Source organism: Grampus griseus (genome assembly GCF_964374135.1).
Source record: "Grampus griseus genome assembly, chromosome: X".
In the NCBI taxonomy this organism is placed as follows: Eukaryota; Metazoa; Chordata; class Mammalia; order Artiodactyla; family Delphinidae; genus Grampus; species Grampus griseus.
Window position 1 is genome coordinate 26,255,908 of NC_138999.1, and position 12,703 is coordinate 26,268,610.

Sequence of the window (12,703 nt, forward strand, 5' to 3'; positions counted from 1 at the left end):
CTTATCCTAACCTGGGGGTCTTTGAGTTAGGTTGCGAGTGCTCTAACAGCTTTTAAGTGCTCGACTGTGCCCACCAATTTTGTGGCTTGCTTCTGAAATTCTCATTAGTAAATAGCCTTTACCTCATGTGCACATTAACTCACAGTGCCGGTTTGGTGAGAACTGTGAACTCACCAGTCTGTGAGGCAGGCTCAAATGACAGGCTTATAGGACTTTTGCCTCTGTTATACACTGTGGTTTTCATCATTATGGCAAATGACACAAAAGACATAAACAAAGAAAAGAAACAATAGGAAAAGAATCAATAGAAAACAAGAGTACTCATCAAATTTTTACCAGAGTAGGTATTCCTAAGTAACGAATTCACCCAAATATTTTCTCCTGCTAATCTAAATCTAGAAAAAGAAAAGGACTCTCACCACCTTCACTTCCATCAGACCCTGCAGGCAGAGATCTGGGAGACTGACATGAGATTTCTTCTTTTGGCTTTTGTCAGAGGTCCCAGGTTCTCTCAGCTGCAGCAGCCACAGAGTGAGTAGTGTCCAGCCAGTGAAGGTCTCTTCATGGTTGCCAACTCAAGTGGAAAAATTTTCCTACTACCCTTCTACGTTCTTTGGCTGGTCTAATAATCAAATTGACCTAAGACATTAACAGGAGAAAAACAAATTTAATTTTATATGTATGGGAGTCCCATAAAAATAAGAGACCCAAAAGGCAGCCAGGTAATTGAAGCTTATATAACATCCTGAGCTAAGGAAAGAGGTAGGGGTCTGGGGTACAAAGGGAAAGAAGGCCATTCACAGGAAGGAAGAGATGTTTTGAAAACAAAGTTTGCCCTGTTATGCAAATAAGTCTCTTAGGTAAAAAGTTATCTCTGGTAGTAGCTTTTTTCCTGGTACAGGCTCCCTTTCCAATGTAAATTTAAGCTGTTGAGGGGGAGGTAAAGGGCTTTTCCTGAATCTGATGTATTTTGATTATCTTTCGCTCAAAATAATCCTTATGCCAAAGAGACATATTTTGGGGTAGAAAAATGTGTTCCCCTTTAATCCTCCTATAATAAAATACAGAGTAACAGGAATAAAAACAGAATTTTTAAAATAAATTTATTTATTTTATTTTATTTATTTTTGGCCACATTGGGTCTTTGTTGCTGCATGCGGGCTTTCTCTAGTTGTGGTGAGTTGGGGATACTCTTTGTTGTAGTGCGCGGGTTCTCATTGCGGTGGCTTCTCTTGTGGCGGAGCACAGGCTCTAGGCATGCGGGCTTCAGTAGTTGTGGCTCGCAGGCTCTAGAGCGCAGGTTCAGTAGTTGTGGCGCACAGGCTTAGTTGCCCCACAGCATGTGGGATCTTCCCGAACCAGGGCTCGAACCCATGTGCCCTGCATTGGCAGGTGGATTCTTAACCACTGAGCCACCAGGGAAGCCCCTGTTGCTGAATTTTTAAATTCTTTATATTGGATTTCAAAATACAAAAGAAAATAGGCTCTGGTTCAAGATGTTTGTGAATGTAAGCGTATGTAGCCATTACCTTTGCCTCTCAAGAACCTATCATAATAATGGTGAAATCTGAAATAAAGGGAAGCCCACTACTATAATATGCAAGGAGGGGGCTTCAGCTTCTGAGGTATATATGTGCCCAGCAGAACTCCTGAGTAACTCAGGACGGCAAGAGGGAGAAGTAGACTGAAAATCTATGTGGGGCAGAGTTACTTCACCTACACCTTTTTCTCCCAAGCAAAAAGCCTAACAGAAAGGCATTTAACCACCCTCTTACCAATTCTTTCTTTTAAAAAGGAGCCTTTTAAAAAAGGTATGTAAAGACTGTTTCCAGGTGATCTATAATGGCCAGTATGTTTGTTACAGTTCCTGCCAAAGACTTATTCTTTCAACATTTGTAGGTTTTTAGAATAGTGGCAGGTCTCCATCTGTTCGTGGTAAAACTAAGCCTTTCAGGTTCTTTCCTAGTCCATGAATTATTCCTATTTCTCCCAGGATTTATTTTTCTATTTTTAATATTTATCTTATTCTCTCTTATGTCATGCCTATGTCAAATATCTCAACAAATATTTATGGAATATCTTCTTTAGGCAAGGCAGTATTTTGGGTGCTATGACTATTGTAGTGAAAATTACAAAACGTTTGCTTTCCTAGGAGTTTACATTCTTCTTAACATCTAGAGATATTTTGTTTTCTCTTCATATTTACGAATGAAGACCGTGAGCTCTGTGTTTATGATTATCTTTACACCTCTCATTTTTCTGTCTTGATTATCTTTGCTATCTTCTTTATGTCTGTCTACTTTATAATTGCTCGTGTTCCAAAGGATTCCATCCATCTCCCTCCACTACTACCATGGAACATACTTTCGCAGGCAATACCTCATACTTCTTTGACTTCAGCCTGGCATCTTTATCCTAATTTTAGAAGCATACTTGATATTCCGTGATAGCTAGATGAACATTGCCACTAAAATATCACTCTGACATCTCAAATCTCAGAGATTCCAGCTGAATTGTCACCTATTCCTCTACTATGACAAACAAGTTACATTGCATTTCCTATATCAGTGGAACTTCTCACCATCTACTCAGTCACCTAAACCAGAAACTTAAGGTCATCTTTAAATTATCCAAGCAGCCATCAAATTTTATTGTGCTTCTTTAATACTATTTGAATCTATGTGCATCCATATCTCAACTGTCTCACCATTATTTCAGGACTTTATACTTTTTTCTTCCAGTTAATGCCATAACTCCATAAGTGGGACAATCTAAATTTTGACAATCTGTTCATATCCCTGCTAGTATGACCACTCTAAAAATTGAAAAATTTTATTCCTATTAGAAAAATCATGTTGACTGTGCATTGCTTAGAAGATCAAGTTCAACTCTTTAGCCTGATACACAATACCACTTGTTACCTCTTTGGCCTCATCTCTTCATTTTTTGCTAATGTACTTACATCTCTTCCTCTTCTACCCCAGAGTATGATGATTCATACTTACTGTTTACTGAGCCCTAAATTTTCAATGCATCTTTACTGTTGCATGCAGTGTTTATTTTGCTTAGAATAAAATTAATGAATTCATTTCATTGGCTAATTGCTAGTAGTCCTGTAAGATACAACTCAGATATAACCCAGCTTTAAGGAGTTTTGAATTATTAGTGTAGATTTCTCCTCCTAGATCATTCCATTATATCCCATATCTGAATCTGTGTCAGGGCATCCCTCACACAGAGTGTTACTGTATGTTTATTCATCTGCCTTCTTTAAAATTTAATACATTTCTTAATGATAAGTGCTGTACTTCTTAACTATAACCCCAGCACCCAGCATTGGGCATGGCACATTCTTGGTCAGTGTTGAATGCCTGAAATAGTGATTTAGAAAAGCGTTGGCAGATATTATAACTTAATAGGCAAGAAACCCTATACAAATATGTTAAGTAAGTGAGAGAGATCTAGGTTGAAATAGATCAAATCCAGGATGGTAGGTAACAGTATCAAAATAGGTTTTCTTTGGAGAATAAAGGGTGAAAAATAAGTCTGGGATGCTCACAGTGGCCAAAAATTCTGAAGGTGTGTGTGTGTGTGTGTGTATATGCCAGTAACTGTTCTAGTTCTTAGAAATGTAGTAGTAATTTAAAAAAAAAAAGAAAGATCTTTTGGAGCTTCTATTTTGGGATAGGAATGGGGAAGAAAACAAGCACAAGATAAATAAAAAATGTTTTAGATAGTCACAAGTGCTACTAAAGAAAAAAAAATACACTGCCAGAATAGAAGATGACAAGGCCAGGGGTGGTAGATAACTGTGTTGTGACTAGTGATGTCAGAATGGATAACCCAGAACCCAGAGTTGGCTTATAATTAGTGTCTGTCCTCTACGAATGGTGGATGAGAGAAAAAGGAATTTCCCCAAAATGCTTTTCCAAATCCCCACATTTTTGCAGTGATGTTAAAGATGCTGGCTTGATGATTAAAAATGGAGAGTTTTGAATATCACACAAAGGAGAACCTCTTATTTCATAGTGAAGAAGCCTGAGTTAGGATGGTAAAGAATTTTCAAATCTTAAATGAAGTCACAGAAAAGAAATACAGTTCACATTTCCATTCGAAATTCTCATACCAGGAAACTTCTCATTGAAGGGAGCATACATTCACCTCTCAAATAATGAAAAGACATGAAATGTTTGGTTAATTGTAGTAAAGAAGATACTGAAGATCTCAAAGTATTGTATATTGATAACATGTAATATTACTTAACAGAAACATCACATTTCTTTGTGAACTTTCCAGTACAGGCATTGTTTTGATGTTCATGTTGTTAAATGCTCAGGCTTGTTTGCACTTACAAAAGAATCTTTATACTTAATTCTTCATGGAATATTGAGAGCACAACTTATTTTCATGGTTAGCCAAAAAAGATAGACTTTATATTGCTATCAAAAACTTATCCACAGGCTATAACTACTTTCAAAAAGAATTTGTTATTCAGATAAGGGTTTTTTTTTGGAACTAGGCCAAAATAAACAAATATTTTAAAAACTACAAAGAAAATACAGAGAAAATTCTTAAGATGGAAATATTTATGCTCACAATCACAGTGATGCTGTGTATTTAAACTGATATACTGTAATGTAAAAAAGTATCAGGTTGAGCTCAGAAGATTCAGGTACAAACGTTCTCAATTTCTGATTTGTCAGGGCAGATAGAGAGGAATATGATTTGGAAGAGCAATATAATACTCAGCAATCGCTTTGAGACAAAAATAAGTGGCTATATAGTTTCAAAGTCAGAGTGTTAAATTGGGTTTATGATATAAGCAGCATACACTGTAGAATGAGATAAGGTGATGTGAAGTAAAGTTAGAGCGATAAGATATTGGTGGTTGTTCAAACAGGAAGGATACTGTCTTCTAGGAGCTTCAGTAGCAGGAATTAGGGATTCCATTCTTGGGAAAAATGGTAGAATATAATGTCATAGTGGGCCTAGAACCAAGACATTAAGCCATTTACTTGTCTAGGACTCATTATAATCATTTTCTAGGTACAGGATGGATCCCAGATGAGAAGTTGTATTAGTTTTCTGTTGCTGCATAAGAAATTAGTACAAATGTAATGGCTTAAAACAGCATCCCTTTATTAGCTCACAGTTCTATAGGTTGGGATACTGGCATGGAGTGACTAGGTTCTGTGTTCAAGGTCTTAAAGGTCTGAAATCAGCATTTTTAAACCCTTGTCAGATAATTCTAACATCTAATTCATCTTGGGTTGGCATCATCTGTCACATCTTATTCAAGCTGTCATGTATCTGATTCTTGGTATAAGTAGTGATATTTTATTGTCTTTTGGACATTTTGGCTATTATGTTAGGATACTTTGGTCCCTATTTAAAGTGTTTGTTTTTTTTTTAATTTTTAGCAGGCATTCACTCTTTATAGGTTTGGCACACAATTCCTGTACTTTTATGGACTGTGGTTCCATGATAACCTAATTTTCAGAACCTTTGTGGTACTCTGTTGGTCTGTTTATCTTGTGCAGGTGGGGTTACCTCTGGTCCCTTCTCATGCTGCTTATGGGGTCTGAAGTAGCTTCCCCAGGATACGGCACTTGGTGCTTCTGGTGAGGGAAGGGAATCTCTGGAACACTTGATGAAGAGTCCTTCCTGGGCCAGGCACTTGTGACAGGGTCTCCCTGGACTGTAAGGAATGGAGGGTGCTTACCAGGTTGAGAGGTTTCTGTGGAGGGATCTCCATTGCTGGTACCAGCAAGTTGCCTGATGTTTCTGGGTAGGGGAGAGGAGTCTCAGGCCCATCTGAGGAGAACATTTTCCAGGTGGGAGCTTTTTGTGGTAGGATCACTTTTGCTGGTACCCTTAGCCACTGATGTGTCTGGGTGGTGAAGGGGGATCTCAGGCCCAGTGGGGAAGGAAAGCACTTTCCCTGGTCATTTATTGTCATCAGGGCTTCCAATTGTTCCTCCTTGCAGGTTCTGCAAGGCTCACCTGGTGTTTGGGGGATTCCCATTTGATGTGATGGAGGAAGAGCCTTTTTGAGCCACTTCCTGTTACTAAATTGGGATTAGGAAATGCTGGGCCTGGATCACATTTTTTTGTTGGTAGAGGGTCATAAGGTGCCCTGCCATGAGGTTGTTCATCCATTCTAAGGGTCCCTAGGCAATTCACCTTCTTTAGACCTTTCAGAGATCTCCTTTGGTTGTCTCATATTATTTCCAGGATATATAGTTGTGCGTATAAAGGGGGAACAGGAAGAGGGAAGTATAAACCATCTTATCTGGATTAGAAGTCTTCTCTGTGCCTTTTAATGCTCACCTGATTAGGTCAGGCTGACTCTGGATAATCTCCCAATCAACTGTGCTATATATCATAATCTAATAATGGGAATGATATTCCATCACATTCACAAGTCTCATACTCAAGGGGAGGGGCTAGGATCATTGGGATCAAGGGAAGGATCATTGGGCATCATCTTAGAATTCTGTCGACCACAGAAGGTACATGTGAATGTACTGAAGCATTAATTAAGCAATTATCATCCTTTGGAAGGTTTTAATCTGTTAGGATAGTATGAAAGCCAACTACTGTTATAATTATTTTACTCACTTTAAATGAAGTATATCTGATATAAAAAATACTTCACAAAAATCAGAATATTCAAACAACTTTCAGAAGTTAATGTAAATTTCAGAGGTTTGATCCAAGCCTTCATTTCTGGCCATGCAGATATCTTCTGTGTGAAAAATATGCTACCTCAAAGATGTTTTAAAAAACTTCACCACCACTCCCCATTTATATTTTGTAGTTATGTGCAAATACTGTGGCTGCCAGCAATTCAAATAGAAAATAAAGGTCAGTGATGTTTCTGACTTTAACTTTTTAGAGGTTTATACTTAACACTGCCTACATTTGTATAGGTTGCACGTTGCACAAAATTTCTGATTATTGCTTTAGGTTATAATACAATGTACTCTCACCTATACCAGGATTGAAAATTTTAAGTAAAATTTTCTGGACTGGCCAATACAACCCCCCAAAAATAGTTTCCAGGCTGAATTAGGAGAAAAATCCTTCACTATGTTTAGGTTTGAAGGAAGCATGACCTAAATTTTGATTTCAAATACTCAGGGTTTTGGGTGATGGTTTTACTGGGGACAATTAGAATTGAACTATGTAGACATGTTTTTTTGAAGCCAAGTTTTACCTTTAAGGCTTTCATATTGCAGCTTGTGAGGCTCCAAGCAGCAATTGGGTACTTTGGGTCATTCACACAAGGATTAAGAGTCATATATAAACCATAAAACCCTTTATAAGAAATCAGAATCTGTTTTAAAAATTAATTGTATGAACTAAACATATATAGAAAGAAATTGAAGCTTGAATATATTTAAGAAGCAAAAATTAAAGACATACCTATAACTGCCCTTTTTCCTTAGTTGTTTACAATCACAGCAAATCAAAGTGTGATGTGTTTAAGAGAAAGGTAATTAAGTTCTAAGGCTTTGTCATCTTATCACTTTTAAAAATACAAGATCTGAGTAGATGAAAGGAAAATAGAGAGGGTTGTTAAACAGCTGAGTCATAGAGTGGAATAGAGAACAAGTGGAAGAGGCAAGAAAGCATACACAGACTGGGTTTGAAGAGAGTTGGGAATACTGGTTGTGGTAGATGGTCTCTGATTTGCTTACCGGATCTACTCGCCATCCTTCCTAACCCTGCTCCGTGATTCCAGGAGGCTGACCTTTATCAGCTTCATCGACCAGTCTCTCTGTGTCTTCAGGTTGGGTTTGGCTAATATGAACTACTGACAAGAGATTAGAAGTCAGGAGGAAAGAAGGTAAGGGTATTTATTTCCATGATCTGCCCCCTTCCAAACTTTAGGTTGGCAGTGGATGCGATTTTCTAAGGTTACATCTCTTGTTGGGTGGACTTCTACTACAACTCTAAGACATTCTGGGTTGCAGGAACTGCTATCTCTCTATGCCCCTTCAAACCTAGTGGTTATAATACTGGCTTCTCACAGTTGCTAGCCTCAGGGTACTTCATCATCTCTTGGTTTCCCTTCATTCTTTACACACTTTAGTCTCTTCATTAAATGCTATTCCATCACTCTTTTAAAGTGTCCCATCAGTTTTAAGCTAGAACTGACTGATACATTGGTAGTGGGGAATAGGAGAAACTTTAAGGTAGTGTTAGGGAGGTGGGATAAACTGCTGTGGAGAGAGATAGGAAGAGAAGGGTTTCAAAGCTTTTTATGGCATTCTATGAATGTAACATGACTTCTTTATGTGAATGACTCTAATATAGTCTTAAATTGCTTCTTTTTTTTGTGTGTGTGTGTGGTTCGTGGGCCTCTCACTGTTGTGGCCTCTCCCATTGCGGAGCACAGGCTCTGGACGTGCAAGCTCAGCGGCCATGGCTCACAGGCCCAGCCGCTCCATGGCATGTGGGATCTTCTTGGACCAGGGCACGAACCCGTGTGCCCTGCATCGGCAGGCATACTCTCAACCACTGCACCACCAGGGAAGCCCTATAACACTTATATTGCTGAGAATTCAGATCTCAATTAGAATTTTCACTCTCATTGGAATCCACTACTTGCTCACGACAAATAGGACAGGTAGAGTTCTCAGACAGCCAGCGGTCAATGCAGTGAATGTGATATTCATGGGAGCAAGGTAGGATGCGAAGCTTGCTGTTTTCTGTGTACTCTGTAATGCAAATGCTACAGGCTTTTAATGCATCATTTTCACCAAAAGATCTTACAGCCAAGTTGTCAATCTGTGCTTTGGTGAGTCCTGTAGTTGGGTATAGATTATCTCCACTTAAGAGGAAAAACTGTTGCAGATTATAGGAGGGCCCAGAGTCACTTTCATTAAATATTACTGGGGTCATTCGTCTACTCCCTTGCGTGGTCTCTGATGATACGTCTGATGATAAGTTTCTTTCTTCACTGCCTTCAAACATCAGTGAGCTAATTCCTGAATTTTCATCACTTGAGCTGGAACTGGAAATAGGACTGGAACTGGAAATAGGACTGGAACTGGAAATAGGACTGAAACTGGAAATAGGACTAGAACTGGAACTAAACGTACAATTGGGTCTTGAATGACAAATCAGTGTGGAACTTGAATGGGTATCATAGCTAGGATTTGAATCACAACAAAATCTACCACTACTACTACCATTAGGACCATCTCTTCTATTTGGTGACTCTGGCCATTCCATGTTTTGACTTGGAGGTGAGACACTGTGCTCTAAATTACCGTTAATGTCCATAAGGTTACTTGAGTTACTAAATTCTGTCATTGTCTGCCTTAACATGCTCTGAATTGGAACAGATGTTGTATCATTTAAGCTAGTATTTAAAATTTTACAAACGGGATTTCTGATGGTATTGACATAAGCTCTCACATCTGCCTGCTCAGAATGTGAATACATACGCCTCAGTCCTCATTCACTTTCAGAAGTGACAGTGTTGTTTGGTGTCTCAGATGTTAACTGAGTTCTACTAGCTCTGCTGTCTCTCTGAGAATATGCTCCAGAATGAACTTGTCCTACTTCAAGATTGAAGGGTATGGTTGGATATATTTTCCTCATTCCCCAAGATTCACCACTGCCAGTTGTATCTGGAGAATTTTCTCCATGAACGGCATTCCTTGTTCTAGAAGTTTCAATAAGACCACTGTTTTGCAACTCAAATCCAGTCATTTGCTGTCTCAATATTTCTTGGTGCTCAGTACTAGAAAATCTCGCATTCTCACTTACCAGAGGCTGCTCAAAAGTCTGAGATGGTATACTATGATTAAGTCTTTGTACAGTTTCCCTAAGTGAACGTGGAGGCGACCAACTTTCAATTCTTGCTCTGGTTCTCCGATACTCTGGGCTCCTACTTCTTGCTCTTCTCTGACTTCTGGTAGGTGGGAATTCCATTAATGTTTCAGTTGTATCTTGTTCAGACATAGATGGTCTTGTAAATATTGATTCAGATTGTGGATTGTCCACTTGCCTTTGGCTGTCTTCCATATTTTCTCTTCTGGGAAGTCTTGCAGATGCTACATATTGATTCTCTGGATTTGGACTCCCATTATCAAGGTTAAAATTTATTTCTAAACTGAATCTGAACTGATCACTTTTAGGATTAATTTGGCTCTCTTCTCTCCAAAATTGGTTTTCTCTTTGTCCACTTGTCATATTTTCAGTTTGTCCAGAACAGTTAAGCCAGTCTATTGTACAGTCACCACTAGACACATCATCTGAAGAGTCTCCTCTATCTGTTAACAAAAAAAATGGGGAGGGTGCATAAAAGAACTACCAAAATTAGAACCATCATAAAATAGCACTCTGAAACTTTGTTTCAAAAACAAATAAAAAATGAGAACTTAAATACTCAGGTGTTTTAAACTGATTTCACATTTATAGAGTTAATATTTTATAAACTACACTGTCTAGATTTATAAGTAAAGGTAGAAAAGTTTCAATTCCATCTGAAAAGAGTGAGCTAATCCTAGATAAACTTAGAGAATTTTTTAAAAAGGGAATCTGGAGGAAGTCTATTTTTCAGTATTTCATCATATACACAGCCCTGTGTACCACTGTAGGAGGAATGTCAAGAGACTTTTTTTTCAGTCCACTGTCAAAACACTAATACAATTAAACAAGGTAAACACCAGTTAAGGTACAATGCTAATATTTTAGTTCAATTTACATTATTGTCTAATTTTCATTAGTCTCCAACATTACTATTTCTAGGCTCTTCATTTATGTGCTTTTGATAATATATAAGCTGTTTTAAAATATAAGATTATTGCCCAAACATAAACAAGTTTTACAGGTTTAAAAGAGTTTGAATTTTGAATACTTCTTAATGTTACCAAGATTTTTAATTGACATTAAATTGAAGGACAGATCAAATGAATAGACTGAACCTAGCATGGTACATATAAGACCATATTCAAGAACCAAAGTATTATAGTATCCTCTTCATTAGACAGTAAAATCCTCTACTTCACACTGGGAGAGAAGGCACCAGACCTGAGGTTCGAGCAGGGTTTCTCAGCCTTAGCACTATTGACATTTTGGTGCCGGACAATTCTTTGTTTTGGGGAGCTATCCTGTGCATTGTGGGATATTTGGCAGCATCCCTGGCCTCTGCCCACTAGATGCTAGTAACACCCATGCCTCCCCTGTGACAACCAAAAATATCTCTAGCCATTGTCAAATGTCCCCAGGTGTTGGAGAGAGCAAAATTGTCCCCAGTTGAGAACCACTTGATTAGCATATAAAATATTTGTTTGCTTTTTTTACATGTCTATGTAGAAAAAATAATTCAGGAAGTAGGAGGGACTTTCAATTGAGGTAGAAAACCAAGAAAAATACAAATAGGCTACTTCACACTGTTTCCTAATTAAAACAACCCAAATGTGAATCAGGAAAACAAACATACCTTGACATTCTCACCAAAAATCAAGTAAATGCCAGTTCTTTTTATGAGAAGTTACTTACCAAATTAATTTATGTTACTTCTGTATAATTTACTATTTACTATTATGAAGTTACTATTTACTATTATGAAGTTCCTTATTCATCCCATCCTATTCCCTCCAAAAGCAAAATATACCTGTATTTTCATCTGAGTCTTGTGGTGGGTTTTCTTTAATTAGCTGAAGTCTTCTCAGCAACTCTTCTTCTGTACTTTCACCTGGAATGCCTAGAAGATTGTTGTCTCTCATAAGTTTGTAATCTTCTTCACTCAGATTATTTACAAACCTGGAGAAATCTTCTTCCCAAACCAATCGGTCCGTTTGACTTATGCGTTGGGCCGAAACTCCATCTCCTTCATCATTGGAATCCGAGTTTTCCATCTTAATAATAAACAAGTGGAAAATTATCTGAAATTCACGACATAGTGTTGAAATTCACCAACGGTCATTTAGTTTTCTTTGCTTTCTACTTCCGGCCAGAGTGTCCGGTTCCGACGCAGTCGGATGACGCTCCGCATAGATTCCTCCCTTCTCTCGGCCTGACTCAGTTCTGTAGCCCCTGGTGACGGAACAGTTGGGAGCTGCCTCTATTCCGGAAATTGCTGGACGTTGCCTAGGCACCCATTATCTTCCCCACTGTTACCGAGTAGCGACTGGATTCAGGTTAGATTTCATTTCATTCAAAACCAGCCAATGTTACTGAGGGTTTATAGTGTGCCAAGCACCATCCTTCACCTCGTTTCACCCACATGAGCCTATTCTCAGGTTTTCAGGAGGCGTTTTCAGGCTCTGATATGCTCTATTTATTCGTTACATTACATATGACTGCCTTCTTCAAAATGCCATGCCAAAGTCAGCCTAGTTAAATGCAGCAATTCTCATTTTCAGGTGCTCAGGGACCTCCGCCTTTTCTCTTCATGAATTTCTCAAATCATAGACTCTCACTAAGAAAGCCCACAATTTTTGATAATTTACCAGGGCCCTAGCTGAGTCTCTTTAGTGTGTCCTCTCCCTTTTAACTGTTAATGGCTTCATCTTGCATTATACAGTCCTTCAATCTTGTTTCAAACAAACAAACAAGAAACACCAAAACTTTGGCAGGCTTTTCTCCTCAGCCAGGGAATTCCTTCTCCACAAAAGCATCAGGTTCATTTTTGTCCTCCTTTCTCATAAATATTATAAATATTACTTAAAACTAGCCAGAA

The 12,703-nt window shown here is 38.3% G+C and overlaps 1 protein-coding gene and 1 pseudogene across 2 annotated transcripts in view; both read right to left on the minus strand.

The window, feature by feature from the left end:
• Positions 1–7,719, minus strand: part of LOC309839999 (ferritin heavy chain-like) — a 55,162-nt pseudogene extending 47,443 nt beyond the window's left edge. The window contains exons 1-2 of the transcript in view: positions 7,704–7,719; positions 5,551–5,698 (exon numbers count right to left, since the gene is read on the minus strand). The product of the transcript in view is annotated as a ferritin heavy chain-like (transcript). The remainder of the gene's footprint in view (positions 1–5,550; positions 5,699–7,703) is intronic.
• An 858-nt stretch (positions 7,720–8,577) lies between these two features.
• Positions 8,578–11,879, minus strand: LOC309840000 (E3 ubiquitin-protein ligase RLIM-like; the record flags this gene model as incomplete). The annotated part of the gene is given in 3 exon segments (XM_082682016.1): positions 8,578–9,468; positions 9,472–10,289; positions 11,636–11,879. Coding segments are annotated over 3 exon segments (1,953 nt in total).
• Positions 11,880–12,703: the final 824 nt, after the last annotated feature.